At 38.6% G+C, this 20,372-nt stretch overlaps 3 protein-coding genes across 8 annotated transcripts in view; 1 reads left to right on the top strand and 2 right to left on the bottom strand.

Annotated features, from left to right (window-relative positions):
- Positions 1-8,096: 8,096 nt before the first annotated feature.
- The window catches only part of LOC133842562 (uncharacterized), a 12,703-nt gene continuing 427 nt past the window's right edge, over positions 8,097-20,372 (bottom strand). Inside the window, exons 1-3 of one of the 3 annotated variants that reach the window (XM_062275711.1) lie at positions 11,681-11,950; positions 8,633-9,186; positions 8,097-8,568 (exon numbers count right to left, since the gene is read on the bottom strand). In XM_062275711.1, the coding sequence (XP_062131695.1) occupies positions 8,269-8,568; positions 8,633-9,186; positions 11,681-11,693 (867 nt within the window). In that variant the 5' untranslated portion in view covers positions 11,694-11,950 and the 3' untranslated portion in view covers positions 8,097-8,268. Of the gene's footprint in view, positions 8,569-8,632; positions 9,187-10,409; positions 10,548-11,680; positions 11,951-20,372 lie in introns of those variants that run through there. The other 2 variants (XM_062275712.1, XM_062275713.1) reach the window with 2 other exon arrangements.
- Positions 15,558-20,372, top strand: part of LOC133842560 (uncharacterized) — a 16,601-nt gene continuing 11,786 nt past the window's right edge. Inside the window, exons 1-3 of one of the 3 annotated variants that reach the window (XM_062275708.1) lie at positions 15,569-15,750; positions 15,855-15,887; positions 16,043-17,027. In XM_062275708.1, the coding sequence (XP_062131692.1) occupies positions 15,747-15,750; positions 15,855-15,887; positions 16,043-16,902 (897 nt within the window). In that variant the 5' untranslated portion in view covers positions 15,569-15,746 and the 3' untranslated portion in view covers positions 16,903-17,027. Of the gene's footprint in view, positions 15,751-15,854; positions 15,888-16,042; positions 17,028-20,372 lie in introns of those variants that run through there. The other 2 variants (XM_062275709.1, XM_062275707.1) reach the window with 2 other exon arrangements.
- LOC133842566 (uncharacterized) overlaps positions 19,699-20,372 on the bottom strand; it is a 1,100-nt gene continuing 426 nt past the window's right edge. For both annotated transcript variants that reach the window (XM_062275721.1, XM_062275720.1), the window contains exon 2: positions 19,699-20,155. In XM_062275721.1, the coding sequence (XP_062131705.1) occupies positions 19,725-20,155 (431 nt within the window). In that variant the 3' untranslated portion in view covers positions 19,699-19,724. The remainder of the gene's footprint in view (positions 20,156-20,372) is intronic.

Below are 20,372 nucleotides of genomic sequence, written 5' to 3'. Positions count from 1 at the left end.
CAAGGACTTAAGCTGTAGTAAAATTATAAATTAAGATTTCTTCTAATTTGAGCTAAAATAAAACACAATGTGGAATCAGAAATGATTTCACAAGTTTTGTAGTTTAATTTAAAAAAATATTGTAAATATTTTCAAAGACAACTTGCAGAGCAGATGACTTAAGCAAGATTTAATCCAATTTTAGGGAACTTTAAACAGGGTCTTCAATTTAATTAGCTTAAAAAGTGTACAAGAAATATTTATTAAGCTTTGTGAAGTTTTTCCAACTTCCTTCCCCCATTTTAGCTGCTTGGCAACCGTGTTCATTGAGATTAGCTGTGGCCTATTTTTGACAGCTATCCGTCAGCTTGCTACAACATTTTGTTACAAGCAAAGAAATGTTGGCTGGCTCAAATGGAAGCAGCGTGGAAAAGAAAGTGAAATAATTTTGCCAACACTTTCCGTGATTTGATGTCAATGTAATTTTATTCAACAGGCATAATTGAGTCATGTAATGAAATCCCCGCATTAAGATCCAATTAGAGCGCCATTATTAATATGCATTGAAGAATATGACGACGAAGACGACGACGACGACAGCGAGTTGAGCAGACTTCCAAGAGCAAGACCCAAAGTGCCGCCGTCGTCGTCGTCGTCGCGTCCCAAATTATGGGCTCGCTTCCTTCGCACGCTGTCTCTTTCTAGCTGCCGTGCATTCAATTTTTTTTGCATCATCAAAAAAATGTGAAACCCAAAAAAAAGTATCAATTTACAGAGCAGTCAGGGTGCAGAGGCAGCCAAGGAGACAGAGACGCAATCGCATTCTCATTCCAGTTCTTGTTCCTGGGACAGAGACGAAATCAGACGAAAGTCCTGAACCGGAAACAAGAATAATAACTGCATGGGATTGCTAAAAAGAAGAAGAAGCAGAGGCGACATTAAAGCAACCGATAGCGATACCGATACCGATAACGCAACACTGAACTTTGGCTTCGCTCTCTTTACCTTTTGCCTCTCACACTCTCTTGCTCTCTATTTTGCTCTCTATGCTGTTTCAGTTTGATTGATTTGAGTGGCGCGCTTGAGCTTTTAAGAGCTACTCAATTGACTTTAATGATGTGCTGCTCATGATGACCATGAAGGCAGCAGGTGGAGTGTAAAGAGGGGGCGCTTAAGCTTCAAAGTCATTTCGACAAGATAAATTGTGCGCTGGCACAACGGGTGGTGGGGTGCTAGGCGAGGGTGCGACTGAGACTGTGAAGGAGAATGGGAGTAAAGGCAGCTTAGATGGTGGCAGGCCTAGGCGGCTGTTGTAATTAGTTGATTACACAAGACACACTCACGACTTGCGCTCACTCTCTTCTCTTTCGCATTTCTCTCGCATACACTTCGCTTCACTCAGTTGTTACTGCGTTTGCATTGCAAATGAAGTTGTGACGTTGGGTGGCAGTCCACTTTTGGAGTTCATTCAAGTGGCCGGAGAAGAGGAGAGTTGTCGACGTAGACTTACTTGATGATGCTGCTGCTGCTGATGTTGAGTAAGAGCAAACAGTTGCGGTCCCTTGCAGCTGCATGACGTAGCGAGTTTGTTGCTGGCTGAGTGAGTTTTACATAACGCTCAAGTGTCTGTAATGAGTGCAAACAAAAAAAAAATCTATATAAAGCAGAGCAAATATGTATGTAGTACATAAAATTGCACATAAGTGTGTGTCACTCACTCATTGCCAATTTGCAGCGCTACAAAAAATATTCGCATTTTTTACAGCTTATTGAATTATCAACATGCCACAACTTGAACAGCAGTGGTTGTGTAGACGGGTTGACAGTACATATTTCATATTATATACACCACTCAAAATATACCTTTGCTGCTATATATAAAACACACACACACACACTCATAACCGCATTGACGGCGTCAAAGAGACGGCGACAGTGCAGCCAAGCAACCGGGCAGCCAGTGAGCCGTGCGGTTTACACATAGTCGATAAGAGCTCATGCACACACACACACGTGCATAAACTTGCACAGCCCACTTGACGCAGCAACAACAAATACAACGACAAAGGAAAAGAGGGTGCTTTTGGCAAAAGCTACTGAAGCAGCAGCGTCGACGTCGACAGCAGCGACAGCCGTTCGCTCTGGCAAATGAACCTAATTTAATAGAAGACAGAACAGCAACAACAAGAACAGCAGCAACTACGTCAAAGACATGCAGCGAAAGCGAGAGGGAGAGAAAGAGAGTGAACAGCGAATGGAAACGAAAAAAAAACACAAACTCTGAAATGTAACATATCGAGTTGGCATTGCATTGGGAAGCAATAACACAAAAACAAAAGCAAAAAAAAAAATATATGTATAAGCGGAACAACAACACGCAGAACAGTAGCGCTCATTAAATACTCTATCTTTGAGAGTTTGTCGTGTTGAATCAGTTTGTCCGTCCGCCTGTCTCACTGTCTGTCGATTTTATTCCTTACCGGCTCTTTTGCTACGTGCGGGCATTGGATGGGAATTTAAATTGGTAATGCGACGGACAACGACGACGACGACGACGACGAGGCCCAACTCGTGGTCGACATCGTTGTTGTTGTATTTGCTGTTGCTGTAGTTGTTGTTATTCGTTGCTATCGCTGGGCCGCACACTTGAATACACACACACACACACACACACACAAACACACGCTAGCGAGCATAGAGAGCGGTGCTATACATGCATGCCGTGTTTCTGCTTGTGGTTGTATGTACAGCAAGATTGAAGATATAAGACAGCGGCGTAGTTTGCTATGCTACCACAGGGGTTGGTCTGTTTATGATTAAAAATTCTCTATAAATGGGTAATTACTAATAAAAGATTGTTTTGATTTTTAACTTAATAAAAAATAGACTTACTATTTTTTTTTTTGCGATTATATCAATGTTTTAATAAACTGAATTCTAAAATATTAATATTTTAATATTTTTAACCTTAGTTTTTTTTTTTTTTTTTTAAGAAATTTATGTTTATAATTAAATTGTAAAGTATACTTTAAAAATAATATAATATTTAGTGAGCATAGTTAAATAGAAGTTAGTTTTCCAGCTGTTATTCAAGAATTGAAAATTTCTTTGTAACTCCACATTTGAAGCCTTTGGCAACCCTGCTGAGTGAGCCACTGCTCGTTAAGTGTTCCAGTCGCCGTCGCATGCTCGTGTTGAAATATTTTCGAGGCAAGCTGCGCACATAAGCCCCTCTCCACACTCCACTCACTGTCCATATCCATAGCCCCTTCCACTCCGGCCCCTCAGCCAGTGCTGGCGTCTCTGCTATCGTTGCTGCTCTCCTCCTCTGACTGTGAACTGTGGACTGCTGCTGTTGTTGTTGTTGTTGTTGCTGTTACCTCGCTCGCTATTTTTATGTACAAAATACATGGCACATAAATTGTTTCAGGCCGCCAGAGCCGAGGCCGTATTCTGATTGTGATTCTGTTCCTGTGCCACACACACACACACATACAAACATAGCGTAGAGAAACAGGGTTGCATGCAACTGCCCGTTGTGTGTACTGCACTTTGGGCATGGCGTTTTGGGTTTTCTGTTTTTGGCTGCGGCTGCTGGGAAAGAGTATTTTGTGTTCAATTCTCTTTCTGCTGCTGTTTCCGCTTGCATTTTGTTGTTGCAGTCGCTGCTGCAGTCGACGTATGTAGCTGCTGCTTTTGTTGTTTTTGTTTTCGTTGCTGCAGCGTTAGAGTGCCTGCTGTTTTTGTTGTTGCTGCTGCTGCTGCTTGATTCACACATTCCTAATTGAATTATCACGCATAAGCGACAACCAAATACAGATGAGAGATGCGCCTGAAATGAGTTTGGGGATGCTTGGAGGCTGTGTTCACTGCCAAGTGAAGCAGATCGAACTGCCTTCACAGCTCCCTTCCCCCACCAACTTCTGTTGTATGCATATTTATGTTTGTGTAGTATTGCTTTATTTTTAGATTTCAACATAAAAACTAATTAGCGTAGTGAGAGTGAGCAATGCAATGCATTTGTATGTTTATGTTTTTCTGAATCGAGCTGCAAAACTCATTTGTGGTGGGGCGGCGATAATTTATGCATTTATCGATCGCAATTAATCGATGCAATGCGGCTTGGTGTGGTTGCGGTGAGCCAGCATAGCTAGCAATGGCTGCCAACGATTTCAATTAATTATGCTTGCGGTGATGCCTTTTTATTGATTGCAGTCGGAGTTGGCAAATTAAAAGGGCAGCGCATATAAAACGTTAATATCGCTTACTTTTATCGTGTCACGCGCTCATTTCTAGGTAGTTGAAATCTTGGGCTTTTGGTTGCCTGGTTTTGACCTACCAGCTCACGTTAGTGCCGGCCTCAGTCACAAGGCAACCAGCATGCAATAAACAGTAAACAGTATATAAATACACACACACACACATACATACACATTCACATCATACTCAAGCATGCTTTTCGGCTTTACATTTTTATGTACTCCACGCCCATCGACCGCCCTGACGAGGGTTATTCAATGCGTAGCCGGCTGTTCACATCGCATCGTTCGCATTTCCAATTTTATGTACAAAATTTTTCATTTTACGCTTTGCTCTGTGGCTTCGTATTTCTTTACATATTTTCTTTTGCATTTCCATTTCGCTTCATTCGCGCGCGCACACACACACACACACACACCTAGTTGCTCATTTATAGTGTGAGTGTGATTTTTGGTTATTGTTTGCTGTTGAAGCATCCGATGAGACACGTTTCGAATGTTTGGTTCAAGTCCAAGCGCAACCCTATTTGCTTTTGCTGTACCCATCTCCCATCTCCCACTCCACACTCCACCCCTATGCCCAAGTCGTTGCCGTTGCCGTCGCCGTTAGCAGCCAAGGCAGCCAACAACAAAAACCCTCCACACTTAACTCACACCACAGGCTCTTTGCTCAGCACTCACTCACCACTTACTCACTCTCTCGGATGCTCACACACACACATGCACACATACACTCGCCCTCACACAGCTAGTCAAATCTGTTGCCAGCGCTTATTGTTTCATTCTTTTCGGCTCTTGTCGCCACTAATTGTAACTGCACGCACACAAACACATTGACATACACACTAAATGAGTGCTGTACATACGCACACACACATACATTGTATGTAAGGATTTGTATATAAGACAGCTTCCATTCATTCGCAGCACATAGCTCATCAGCACATTTGCTCTGCCTCCCTTTCGCTGCTCTTCGTATATACAATATTTCCTCTCGTTTTGCTGCCTTCATTCGCTGCCTGTCGCTTGCGTTCAACGCACTTCCTTCTACTACACTTTGTCTGTCTTTCTGTCTGTCTCTGTCTCTACTTGTGTATGTGTATGTATGTGTGTGTGTTCTAGCGACACAGCTACAGCCCCACAGGCCAAATTTTGTCATTCGTTTCATTCCTTTGCCTTTGCCTTTGCCGCTGCTCTGCTGCTGCGGCTGCCGGCGATGCTGCTGCTGCTGTTGCTGTTATTGCTGAAGAAGAAACTGATATTCCAAAGCTACCATGTTATTGCTGTTGCTGTTTGCTCTGGGCAAGAATTTCGAGCATTCCTCGAAAGTTATTCGAGGGATGTCGCGCGGCGTTTGTCTCTGTGTCTCAGTGTTGTTGCTCCGCTCTGCTTCGCTGCGTCTGTCTGGGAAGCTTCAATGGATGGATAGCCCCTTTGCCTGAGATAGCATCTGAGTTACTTTTTAATACATTTTAGCTAAATGGATATTGAAGCTGATATGACAGAGTCGCTGTCGTAGCAACAACATCGGGGACAATACCATCATGCCCGACTCCATTTCTTTGTAGCTTTTAAAATTAATCGAAATTACAAGAATTTATATTGCCTACAGCGACTGAAGCAGTTTAATATCGTATCCAAGTATTTAAGCTGGAAGAAAAGCTGCCCACATGACTGTTGTCTGCTAAGATACCGGAAATAGAAAACTCCTACGCATCTTCTCTACAAAAGACATGTTGCTTCCGTTGCCGTCGGCGAGTGGAGAGTCTCGTCAGCTTGTTGTTCATTCTACTTAGTATACGACATTTTTATTTCTATCCCTTCTGTGAGTTCGTATCTTTTGAAATCATGCTACCTAAACTGTTTGAACAACAAAAATATCTTTACCTTTAAATGTCTACAACGCTCCTTGTCTTTCAAAGAAATCTATTGGAAGCTTTACCGTTTCTCTTCAGTTTTGCAAGATGAAATCAATTTCAAGTTGACATTTCCAATATTTTTGATTTTCTACACCTCTTTTCTTCACTTTTGTAAGTTTTCTAAAGATGAATTTAAAAAAAAAAATGCATGTGGTATTTCTTTTCTTTATTTATTTCTTTAACGTTTATGGTTTACAATTATTCTTCATACAGAAGTTAGTATCATAATAACATAGCCTCTAAATTTTCAGTTATCATTCTGCATTCAACACTTATCCAATTAGATTTCTCACTAGTCGTTTTTATAGTTAGAGAGACATTAAATCCTAAATTTATTTCAATTCAAGTTATTTTATTAATTAAATTTCTCTCCATTTGTTTTTATAGTTAGAGAGAAATTAATTCTTAAATTTATTTCAATTCACAAAGATACTAAGATATTTTATTATTTAATTCTACTAATATGGATACAAGTCAGGAAGTTTCTTAGACTATTCATAAATACAAATATGCTTCTTTTTCTGATAAAGATATTATTATATACCTTTTTTTTACCTTTGTTTATTTTCTCTACCTTGATCACAATCAGTTATGTAGTAATCTGTTAGTCTTTAATTCCAACATTTGTGTCAAACGAGATACCCAATCGACTTGCCTATTATACTCGCATGATTACTGAACTTTTATATAAACATATGTTTATATATCTTTTAACTCTTCATATCCAAAACTTAAGCAAAATGGAATTTTCGCTTCAAAATTATCCAAAAAAGTTCTATATAACGAATAAAGAAACTAAAGCCTCAAATCAAAAACTTATTTCTCCAGAAAGCCACCAAGAAAACTCGCACTTTATTTTATGCAAGCTTCTAAGACCCAGAATCTAAATACCCAATAAAGATCCAACTTAATAACAATATTGTCAGACAAGAAATTGTTCTCTGCTGTTGTTCGTTTGCTACAAATGCAGCACGTTCAATGGTTGTTGTCAAAGCGACGGCATTTCCAACGACGAGCTGAAAATGAGGTCCATAAAAAACCAGTTTACTCAGCATGCAGCACCTTGGCCAACAAACCGAGTAAAGAATAAAGAAGAGAATACAAAAATAAAAAGAAACAGCGAACACACCTGGACAGTGGATATAAATAAAAGATGATGAGATACTAATTAACATTTCAGAAATATTAGCCGACTTTCGACTCGTCGTCGACTCGTTGTCGCCGTTCGCTGCGAGTCGAGTGAACGCCCTAGACTCGCTGCACAGCACGCCGCCAATCGCAATGGTCGCAGTTCGGTTCGTTGGCCAATCACGTTGCAGCACGCACGACGACGAATGAGAGCGCACTTTTGTAGCGCAGCTGGTGTAGAGCTCGTGTACGATGTGAGAGATGACCAACTCTACAACTCTACACGACTGCGAAAGCGCACCCAAAAGCTCTGTAAAAGCTCACACTGCGTTTGCACGCAAGCAAATGGAAAAGCCAAATGGAATTGTAAAACGATTTTGTATGATTTATGTTCATACTGAAAACATAATGTATTATTTTTGTAGAGTTTCGCATCAGGGAAAACAGAGTGTGAGTGAATAACCAATGATGTGTGAAAATGTTGGTGGAGTGTGAGAAAAGCTTACGACAGTTTTGTGCGCTGCATTTTTTGTACATTTTTGTGTAGCATACTTTTGGGTAGATGCTTTAAAAGTTTTGAATGAGAAAATGCGTTACTCGGATTTTGGCTGAAAATTAATGAACAAATGATTATGTTTTATTTGCTACTTGATTCTATAAGAAATTTATACTTTAGTCCTTGCTAAATTAAGTAATAAATTATATAAAAAAACATTTCTATACAAATATATTAAGTGTCTCATAAAAGTGGTGTAGACTTTAATTCCCCCATCTCTCCAAAACCTAAGCTAATGTGAATAGACGCAGTAAATACAAATGTATCTAAGCTTTATTTTAATATCGTATCAAATAACGGCATAACTGATTAAGTGATAGATGAAAGACGAATAATTTAATTGTTGGAAATGTTTTGACAGCATTAATGAGGAAGGCAGGAGGACTGAACCGAATTAGTTCTGCTGGAGAGGATTACATCAGTCAGTTTAGGACCTCACGAGCACCTCGTAGTGATCCAGACGCACCTCCTGGCCTCCGAAGGGAATGTACAGACAGCGATGCGACTGATGGATCTTGCCGGGCGTGAAGCTGCCTTGGTAATGTCCACGGCCAATGTAGAGAGGTTCGCCTTCGCTGGTGCGGCCACAGATGACGGCGCCACCGGGCACATTGCCAAAGGAGTCGGGTACCCAACCGTAGCCGTAGCCAGCGAGCAGCTCAAAGTCGTACTTGACATGCTCGTGACCACCATAAGGCACATAGGCGCAGCCCTTGTTGGGAATGACCTGAGAGGGTGATAAAAAAAGATTAATCATCACATAAAACAAAGGATTCTAATCTGTAACTCACCTTGGCGGGCAGCAGATCGCCCTCGTGGTAGGCACGACCCACAAAGATTGGATCGCCATCGGAATCGTTGCCGGCCAAAATGGTGCCGGGCACAATGTTGCTGCCCGACGAATTCACCCAGGTCTCGGGCTGCACGAGCACCTCGTACGCCTCCAGACGCTCCTCGGCGCCGCCATAGGGAATGTACAGACATCCATGGGATGGATGAACCTTGCCGGGTGTCAGACTGCCGGCAAAGTAGCCACGTCCCACATACAGAGGCTCGCCATCGGAGGTTTGACCAACGCGCAGAGCATGGGGAGGCACCTCACCGCCGCTGGCAGGGATCCAGCAGTAGTGGTGACCAGTCAGGATCTCAAAGTCATGCTTGTTGATTTCCTCACCGCCCCAGGCGACGTAGGCCTGTTGCTTGTTGGGAATGTACTTGGCGGGCAGCATGTCGCCATTGTGATAGGCGCGTCCCACATAGATGGGATCGTTGTCGGAATCGTGGCCGGCGACGATGGCGAATGGCGGCAGGGGATCGTAGACGTTGCGGGCAATCCAGGTGTGATCTGCAAAAGGAACAAGTAAAATAAAAATTTATTAAATGCCAACCGAGCAAAGCTTTTTGTTAAGTTTATTTCAAGGCAAAGTGTTTTAAAGGTAAAAGAGATAAATGTAGACTGTGTAAATACAGCCGAAGCTCATAAAATAAAATTCGTCGAAGCTCGAATATTCCGGAAGTTACAATTAGTAATTGAAGTGATTCATTATATGGTTAACAAATTCGATTTATTTTTATAAATTACACTTTTAAGTGGAAAAGGGATGGATTAAGTTTTGCTTAAGTTAGTTTTCTTTGTTTTTTTAATTTACTTGTGTTTTTTTCCGAAATTAGAATTGGATTACTCTTAGTTTCTCTTCTTAAAAGAAAAAGTGAAAATTTTGTATGAGGTTTTTTGTAGGATTTATACATTTTCCATTTATACATAAGACCCTTTAAATAAAAAAAAGATTTTTCAGAAATTAAATTCCAATTTAAAATACTTTTCTTTTGGTTTTTTTAGTATGAATTTTAAGGTAATTTTGGCTTTACTTGTATATCAATTTATTTTAGTCTTGTCTAAGCTTGTTTAGAGTGTGGTAGTCCGAGATTTAAGAGCAAGAAGTCTAAATTCAAGGTTTCCAATGAGAAACTAAAGAGAAACCATGGTAGTAAATAAAACAACTTCCTGTTTAAAGACTTAGCAGACAAACCCTACACAGACGCGCCTGCAGGCAAAAGTGAAAACTCTACACCAAGGAGAGCCCTTCTCTGCTCACACTTTGATCGATATGCGTGTGAGTGCAACTGTGTGTGTGTGTGTGTGAAGTGAGATAAGGCTGAGGGACAACGACAGGTAGACGGTGGACGGTAGACAGTTATCTATAAGTGCACGAAATCGTGGCACTCTTCAGCATTATTCACACGAATTTCAAGTCTTATCTGCATGAATGACATGGAAAGCACATAAGTTGGCCTGGCTTTGAGTTGTCGCCTAATGAAACCATACTTTTGATATATGGAATGTGCCAACATTGAACATATTGAACTGTACTAATCGAGTCCAACTATCTAGCAGATAGTTGTGTTCCAAAATAGAACGATTGCCTAACCGCTGTGCACTCGACGAGCTGATGAAACGGAAGATCGATAATCGATAATCGATAATCGATAACACGGCTTGTTGTAGTTGTTGTTAATCCTTTGGCGAGTATATTCCACAATTTTCCAAATTTCGAGCACTCTGCTTACCCATTTTGTGTGTGAGTTTTGTGTTTTTCTCTAGTTTTACAGCGAAAGTAACTGAGTGAGTGATGAGCTCTCAGCGTGGTTAATATCTGACTGACTGGTGTGGCCCGTTAGCTGTTGTGTTATAAAGCTCCCGACTCTGTTATCGGTTGAAATTTGTTGTTGACTGTGTTGTTTGCCATTGTCGCTAGCCCGGCACAACGATAAGATATCGTATCGGAGCCTGTGGCGTATTTCCAAGTAAACATGTGTGTACAAGTATATAGAGCATATAGTATATAGTATTTAGTATATAGGAGGAGCTGTGTGGCACTTCGTCACCCCACGAACAGAAGGCCCTGGGGCCCTGGGGATTGGACCAACAGTCGAGGTGTGAAGTCAACACTAAGACCACACTAAGAACAAATAACAATGACAAAACATGCGGCAACTATCAAATGTATACATACGAGTATTACACTTAGCCGGCCTTAAAAGTCAATAGTTTATAACACTCGTCAGCTTGAGGACTAAGAGAGTGTGAACTTGTTGTGAGTCAAAACGAAAGTGTAGACTTTGTAGAATAATTTAGATGTGGACATCCGTCTGCCTGTCTGTCTGCGCTCTTTAATAGCTATTACTAATAAAGTAAGGCAGATAAAGTTATCAAACTTGTAATGTATATTTCATTTTAGTTCACTCAGGTGTAGGTTTTTCCAGAACAAATTTAAAAAGTATTTTGACTTAAAAAACAATTAAAAACAGTTGACAAGAACTCGAGAAAACAGAATATTAAAATTAAAATATTAATTATTTTTTTTTATAAAATATAACATTTTGGAAATTATAATGCATTTCATGCAAAGTAAATATTAACTGCAGATTATAAAAATGGGAAATTTAAGTTTAAAATTGATGTTAACATCAGCTTACGAAACAATCTTGTGATTATTGGGATTATTAATTTATAATATTATTAATTCTCGTATTTCCATCACTACATAGACTTTTTTAAACCCGGAGTTTCTCACATTTCGTCTGTACAACAAACTCTATTTCACGTGTTTTACTGTCGAGGTCGCTCGGTTGCGGCTTAAACACTTGTTTGCTTAGACGCAGCCGGTAAGACTTTGGTTATCTTTGAGCGATTGCATCGATTAGACCTTATCGCGATGGCCCAAAATACATTTAATCAATCGGCTCATTAATATATGTCATATACGAAATAAAACACGTATCCTTGATCGAAACAGTAAACTCTTCTATACCAAAAAAATACTTTGCACATTGCTCACCGAATCTGCTCATTTTGATTGCGATTTGAGGAGAACTTTTCACCACTTGCAGTACTTGCAGATTGCATTAAAGCAATGCGAATGCCTCGCTTTTTATGCCTTCGGCGCCGTACTAGTTGATTAAGAAGCTCTTTGTTCGATACAACCGCAACCGGAGAGTACTTTGAAACCCGTAGTTTAGCGAACTGATAAACTGAAAGCCACAGCAGCTGTTTTTGTTTTGGGTTTTCAGTTCGAATTGGAGTTCAGCCTCAGCCTCAGCCTCAACCTCATAGAGTTGCTCAAAACTCGATGTGACTCAGTTGACAAGTGAAAAAGTTTCATTTAAACAGCAGGAACAACACCTACTAAATAACTGCAAATAGAATTTATGATTCACACGTTTTTTGTTGTATTCTTTTCATGTTTTCTTCTTGTTGTTTGTGTGTTTTGAAATAATGTGTTTGCCCTATCTTTAAAAATATGTTCTCAATTATTGCGAGTATTTCTTTTACACACAGTCAAACTTTTAAAATTCTATTACCTTATTAGAAATTGCTTTTATTTTGTTTACGGGGTTGCTGTACTTTGCCCCTACCACATATTCCATATTTATTCTTTACTCATTTCCTGGGGTTATTATGGTTTTGTTAGCGGTGGGGTAAACGAGATTTGTGTAGAGATTTTTACTACCCTTAAGCGTATATTAAATGTATATTGATTCGATGTATGTTATGTCTGAAAATGAAATTCCTTTTTCTTTGTTCATTTAGGTTCATAATGTCAGTCTTTTGAATGTTTGTAAAAAATATTAATATGAAATATGCAAATAAATATAAATTGAAATTTAAATGCTCTTTTAAAAGATATATCTTGATATTATATGATTACTATTTATATATATCTATATATCTCTTATTATTAGATTACTATTTATATTTTATAAGAATTTTTATTTCTGTTAATTATAAATACTAATATAAAATATGCAAATAAATATAATTTGGAATTTAAATGCACTTTTAAAAGATATATCTTTATATTAGAAGATTAGTATTTACATTTTATAAGATTATTTATTTCTTAACACATTTTAATTAATATAATGCTTTATCTTTTCAATTAATATAATTCATTATCATAATCAAGTGAAGCCAATATTTAAAAATTTGATTTATTTATGACGACTATTTTATAATACATTTAATATATAGAGTATTCAAATGATGTTGAATAATACAAAATTTTATTATAATAAATACTATATTATATACTAGGCTATACAGGGGAATTAATCATTTGCAAAACCAATCTAAAGCTTTTTATACCCGCTACCCATAGGGTAGAAGGGTATTATAACTTTGTGCCGGCAGGAAATGTATGTAACAGGTAGAAGGAGGCATCTCCGACCCTATAAAGTATATATATTCTTGATCAGCGTCAACAGCCGAGACGATATAGCCATGTCCGTCTGTCCGTCTGTCCGTCTGTGTGTCTGTCCGTCTGTCCGTCTGTCCGTCTGTCCGTATGAACACCTAGATCTCAGAGACTATAAGAGATAGAGCTATAATTTTTTTTCGACAGCATTTGTTATGTTTGCACGCAGATCAAGTTTGTTTCAAATTTTTGCCACGCCCACTTCCGCCCCCGGAAATCAAAAAAATCGAATAACAAGCGTACATTTAAAGCTAGAGTTGCGAATTTTGGTATATACTATAATTGCTATAGTAGTTATCATTCCTGAAAATTTAGTTGCGATCAGATAAAAATTGTGGAAGTTGTTAAAGAAATACTTTTGTATGGTTGCTTTGGCCGACAATCTGGTACATTGCGCCGTCTATGGTATATTTTGAATGGTGTGCTGTATCGATATACCAAACATACCATTTGGTATATTTTTAGTATTTTTTTAGTATTTTCGGTATATTTTGAAATAATGCCTCAATATTTTGCCCCTATTAAAAATGGGTAGCGGGTATCTCACAGTCGAGCACACTCGACTGTAACTTTCTTACTTGTTTCGCCTTGAACTTAAAAATAAATTATGTTGAATAATGCAAAATATTATAAATATAGATTTTGCAACCATATGCACTAAATACTCATTATGTTTATTTTTAAAATTTGTGGCTTGAAAAGTGTTATTCTGGGTGATTCTTAAGAATGTCATAAATCGATATTGATGTTAATTTTTATGATGGTATTGATTGTGATACAAAGGGAATTCACACAAAGAACACATATAGGTTTTAGTGTGTAATCAGTTGTGAATAATTTAAGTGAAACTATTAATAACTGCGTAATCCATTTTGACATTTATTTCCTCCCAAAAATTTCACAACAAAAGTGCTTGAACTATGAATAGAGTTGGGTGACCAGCTGAACCAATGATGCGTACCTTTTACATTCGAAGTGAGGGGAAACATCAGAAAATTCCCCCTCGATGTTCAATGGATGATTCATGGCACAATTGATAAGCGAGCTTTTGTCGAACAAGTGGAATTGGAGAAATTGATAATATTGTGCGATATCAACAATGTGACAATGAGCAAAACAAATAACTCAGCTATGAAAAAAAGTGATTGACTATGAAATATCTGTCGTTGTTAAATAGGCAGTAGAACTTTTAATGACATAAATGGTCAGAAATTGTTGGGTATCAAAACATGTTTGAAAATTTGAGACACTATCTTTGTTTTTGAAATTTTAGGTGAATGTTTGGAGTTCGGTTTTTATACATACATATGTATTTGTTAGAGTTTTGTTATTGAAATTTTCAAAATATATTTAGAATGCGGGTATTATTATGATTTATCAAATTAAAGACTCTAACTTTATTTTTTCATATTTTCCGACAATTAATTATTGATTGAGTTACTATTTTGTGGTTTTAAGAATAAAACTCACGATTTTCTTTTGAAATTTTCAGAATATGTTTGAAACTCATTTTGTTATCGAATTGTGTTTTAAAAATTTATATGTTTATAGTTCAGTTATTATACATATTTGTTAGAAAAAAGAACGCTTGAGTTTTGTTTTTGAAATTTTCAGAAAATATTTAGAATGCGGTTATTATTATTACCAGATTAATGACTCCAACTTTGTATTTTAATATTTTCAATGGAATATTTAGAATTGAGTCATTATTTTGTGATTTCAACATTGTGACGCACGATTTTCTTTGAAATTTTCAGAATATGTTTAAATTTAATTTTGTTATTGATTTGTGTTTACAAATTTGAGAATCTCACTTTGTTTTGATATTTTCAGAAATTATTTAGAATTTGGTTTTTAACATATTATGTTTTCAAAGGGAAGACGCATTCGATTATTTTTTTTAATAATCAGAACATGTTTAGCATTCGGCTTTTGTTATGAGTTTTTAAAGGAAATACTCTAGCTTTGCTTTTAAAATTTTGAGAGTTTTTTTGGCGCTCGGTTATTATTGTGTTTGAAAAATTAAAACTCTAATATTGGTTTTTCTAGGCTAGGGAGATATCAAATTGCAATGGAACAGAAAAATACTGCTACCAAACTAAACAACTGAAGTTGTTTTAGTTTTTAAGATAATATTTAATAAGAATAAATTTTAATAGCTTGTTAATATTATGAATGGCATAACAATTTAGGGAGGTTATTAGTAGTAGAAGATTCTAAATAATACTGAATTCACCACAATGGATTATTGGTCTCAACTTAAGAGGGCCTGACTTCTTAAAGTCTATAAGTTTGAGGTTAACACTGAAATTGTTGTTACTGATTGGAAATATATGCCCTTCGGCTTTATTTGCTCTCAATGCTATATACCCAACTTCCCTTATCGCTGTCGGGTATTAAAAGCTCCGCGATAAGGCGAAAGCACTAGCTCGCAATGGATTGACTGCAATGAATGCGTTGTTCTTAAGTGGTTTTCATTGGCGTTGGCACGCTTAGTCAGTTAACAAACAGCAAAGTGGACAGTTGTCGAGCCACGAGGAGCAAAAACAAGTGCAAAGTCTATATCAATTAATCTATACAGGAGAGATAATACACAGATACACACACACATCGAAGTAATTAAGGCGATACATAGAAAACACAGTGAATCATGGGTAAGTTTTAGAGTGCGAATCGTAGTTATTAGATTAGAGATGCTTTGCTTTCCATTTGCCGAGTCCGTGTGCAGTGCAGAGCTGATCTCTTTGCACTCTTGCAGGTGCAGTTCAGCCAGGAGCAGTTGTGAGCATTGGTAGGCGAGTGAATCCCAAGTGAAGTTCCCGTGGAGTTCTCAAATCGAATTTCCACAGCGCAATCACATTATCTTATCGCCGTCGCTATCGTTATCGTTATCGCTATCGAATTATCGCTAATCGTGCTCCGGTTCGTCCGCTTCTCTCGTTGCAGAACACACCTGGGTGCACTCGACTCCATATGCCGCACTGCCTCCCTATGCCGTTGTCGGCGGCCACGACTCCGACGGCACACCGATCTATGTGGGTCGCTCGTTCCACGAGGGCGAGAATCTGCCCGCTAAGGTGATACCGAGCAAGGGTTGCGCCTATGTCGCCTACGGCGGCACCGAGCACCAGAAGACCCACTACGAGGTGCTCGTCGGCCAGGGCTTCGCCTGGGTGGGCAGCGCCAGCGGTGGCGTGCCTCCGAATGCGGTGCGCAGCGGCAACACACGCACCGGGGAGCCGTTGTATGTGGGACGCGGTCACTACGCGAACTCGTTGAGCGTGGGCAAAGTGCATCCCTCGCACGGTTGTCTCTACATTCCCTTCGGTGGCCAGGAGGTGCGCATCAACACCTACGAGGTGCTCATCCATCAGCAGCAGGATGTCTGGGTGCCCGCATCGCCAGCCTACACCCCACCGGGAGCTGTCATCGCTGGTCACGATTCGGACAGGACGCCCATCTATGCGGGACGTGCTATGCATGAGGGTGAGATGCTGCCCGCTAAGGTTGTGCCCAGCAAGGGCACAGCCTACGTTTGCTTCGGTGGCTACGAGATCCCGAAGCCCACCTACGAGGTCTTGACTGGTTACGGATATGTCTGGATCCGACCGGGATTCCACGGCATGCCACCGAATGCGGTGAGCACGGGACGTGCCCGGAATGGCGAACCCATCTATTATGGACGTGGTCATCATCAGGGCAGCTTGACACCCGGTCTCATCTCTGCCCGCCAACGCTGTTTGTACATTCCTTACGGTGGTCGCGAGATTCGCGTCGATTCCTATGAAGTCCTCTGCAGACAATAAGCAGGAACTGCCTTCTTTACTCTTTAATCTTCACATACTTTATAGACTTTAAGCCGTGCCATTGTTAAACGCCATACTGATCTTAAAATGTTCCTAATAAAGGTGCGACTTCTTTTACAACACAATTACTTATTGCAAATTTACTATTTTAAAGGCATTTTTCTTGCCTTTGTGTCTTTACAAATTCCTCAACATTTTTATTTATAATTATAATTATCTATTTTTGCCGATAAGATATCACTTTGAAAATTCTATGACAAAATCGGTAACATCATTGTCATATGGCGAATATTTCTTCGCACACTTTTATTTTACTAAAAGCAAATATATATTTTATATCTAGACACTTGACTCAACACAAAAATCCATTCATAGTATATGTATATCCTATTTACCAAAAGAAAGACAATGTTTAATATTTCGTAGCAAAGTGAGTCAGCTTGTGACTTTTCTTTTTTATCACATGCAATTATAATTTCTGATATAACAAAGAAAGATAAGCCTTCATAACAAAACATAAAATGCAGTACTAAAAATATAATAATGCATCGTAACGCTGCTGAGTACTATAATTTTTTCAATCATAACAAAAACAATCTTTTATTATTGCAAATTTACTGTTGGGTTAACCACAGGCATTAAATCATAGGCTACAGTTAAATAACTTGAATTTAAAAAGAACAAGAACAATATTGCCAAACATTTGCTGTATTATGCATAAAATATTTATAATATTATATATAGTATAACAATGCGCAGCTCAGATTTGTATTACAAAGAGTTTTCCATTGTAAACTTTTATTCCATAATTAGTTAAAATGACCCAAAGTATGTTAGTTATACGAGTTTTCTATTATTTCATTGTTTTCTCGGAGACATTATGTCCAAAGCTAAAGCTTTGTTTCATAAATGTGTAATCTAAAAAGTGAAATCCTGTTTTGATTGTTTGAAAATTTATTTATTTATTCTTCATTTTTTTATATTTATTTAAAAAACAAGAGCGAAAATATTTCTGAATCAATAATTAATAAGTAAGAAAGCTACAGTCGAGTGTGCTCGACTGTAAGATACCTGCTACCCATTTTGAATAAAGGCAAAATATCGTGGTATTATTCTCAAAATGTACCAAAAATACTACAAAATTACTAAAAATATACCAAATGGTATATTTGGTAGATCGATATAGTACCGCATTCAAAATATACCACAGACTGTACAAGATACCAGATTGTCAGCCAAAGCAACTAAGTCCCTAGTAAGTAGCCGATTTTGCCCATGCAAAAGTAGTTCTTTAATAACTTCGACTATTTATCTAATCGCAAAGTGGGCGTGGCAAAAAATTGAAACAAACATAACTAATGCTGCCGAAAAATATAGCTCTATCTCCTATAGACTCTGAGATCCAGGGTTTCATACTGATATACGGACAGACGGGCATGACTAGATCGTCTTGGCTGTTGATGCTGATCAAGAATATATGTATGTACTTTATGGGGTCGGAGATGCCTCCTTCTACCTGTTACATACATTTCCTGCCAGCACAAAGTTATAATATCATTCTGCGCTACGGCTAGCTGATATAATGATGTTGAATAATTAAAAATTGTATAATAAGGAATACTACATTAATTACTACGCTGGGCATTAATTATATGCAATACCAATCTAAACCTTGAATTTAAGAATAAATGATGTTGAGTAATGCAAAAATGTATGTTATGCAGATTCGGCACATTGTCACTGCGTAGTTGTGAGTGCACATTGGCACATTGATACTGCGTAGTTGTGAGTATGCATGCTAATATTGCATCATCCTTTATTTGTGCTGTGATTGAGCTTTGTAGCTTTGAGAAGAACCGTTTATGCGGGGCGACAGCGTATCGTCGCTGTCGCCGAGTGTGGTTCGATGGCTTAGGCGTAGACCATGATACAATAATACAAGGTAGTCTCGTCGGAAAAACTGTCCGGTATCTATACCATACATAAGTGCGAGTGAAACGACAGCGCCTAGTGAGTGCGAAAGAATGGACAGTAGAGCTTTGTGATGAGCCCTTAAATGGTGCATAGGGTTTAATTGTTCCACTATATTAAAAAGAGTTGAAATGTTTTTTATAATTTAATTTTTAATAGTTTGGAATTGGATAGTAATCGTTGTTTTGGTTTTTGATTACTAATTATTTAGTTCAGGTTCTTAATTCTATCATAAAGTTCATATATATATATAATATAATTGCAATCTGACATTTTTGTCTTGCACAAGGGTTAATATTTAGGGAAAAAATCGTCCGCATACAACCTTTCCCTTCAACAAGCACGAGATTGCAATTATATTATATATATATATATGAACTTTATGATAAAATTAAGAACCTGAACAAAAAATTAGTAATCAAAAACAAAAACTACGATTACTGTCAACTTCTAAACTATAAAAAATTAAATTATAAAAAACATTTCAACTCTTTTTAAAATAGTGGAACAATTAAACCCTATGCACCATTTAAGGGTTAATCACAAAGCTCTACTGTCGATTCTCTCTCACTCACTAGGCGCTGTCGTTTCACTCGCACTTATGTATGGTATAGATACCGGACAGCTTTTCCGACGAGACTACTTTGTGTTATTGTATCATGATCGAGCGGGCAGAGTGCTCTAGAACTCGCCTGTGAAAGCATCGGAACGCGCTTCGCTGAAATGGACAATCAAGCTTCGGCAGAACAAACTTCGACAAGTACAATATAATAAACATAATGAGTATGTTTATTTTTAAAATAGTGTTATTCTGGAAAATTTTTAAGAATGCCATAAATCGATATTGCTGTTCATGCGAACACAAGCACCTCGTACTCCACCAGACGCTGCTCAGCTCCGCCATACGGAATGTACAGACAGCCATGGGAGGGATGCACCTTGCCGGGCGTCAGACTGCCGGCAAAGAAGGCGCGTCCCACATACAGTGCCTCGCCATCGGAGGTTTGACCGACCCGCAGAGCACCGGGTGGCACCTTACCGCCCCTAGTGGGGACCCAGCTGTGCCCCTGACCGGTCAGGACTTCCAACTTATTCTTGGTGATCTCCTTGCCGCCCCAGGAGACGTAGGCCTGTTTCTTGTTGGGAATGAACTTGGCAGTCAGCATTTCGCCCTTGTGACGGGCGCGACCCACATAGATGGGATCGTTGTCGGAATCGTGGCCGGCGAGGATGGCCGACGGCGGCAGAGGATCCTTGACGCTGCGGGTATTCCATTTGGGACCTGCAAAAGGAACGAGTAAAATAAAAATTCATTAAATGTAAACCGAGCTAAGCTTTTTTTAGTTTATTTCAAAGGAAAGGGTCTACAACGAGATATTTTAAAACTGTGTAAATACAGCTGAGGCTCATAAAATAAAATTCGTCAAAGCTCGAATCTTCCGGAAGTTATCATTACACGGTTAACAAATTATACGGTGAAATTGAATCTCTTAAAGTAG

The sequence above is a fragment of the Drosophila sulfurigaster genome, chromosome 3, assembly GCF_023558435.1.
Source record: "Drosophila sulfurigaster albostrigata strain 15112-1811.04 chromosome 3, ASM2355843v2, whole genome shotgun sequence".
NCBI classification, from domain to species: domain Eukaryota; kingdom Metazoa; phylum Arthropoda; class Insecta; order Diptera; family Drosophilidae; genus Drosophila; species Drosophila sulfurigaster.
Note: the sequence above shows the minus strand (reverse complement) of the source record. Positions and strands in the feature narration are given on the sequence as shown.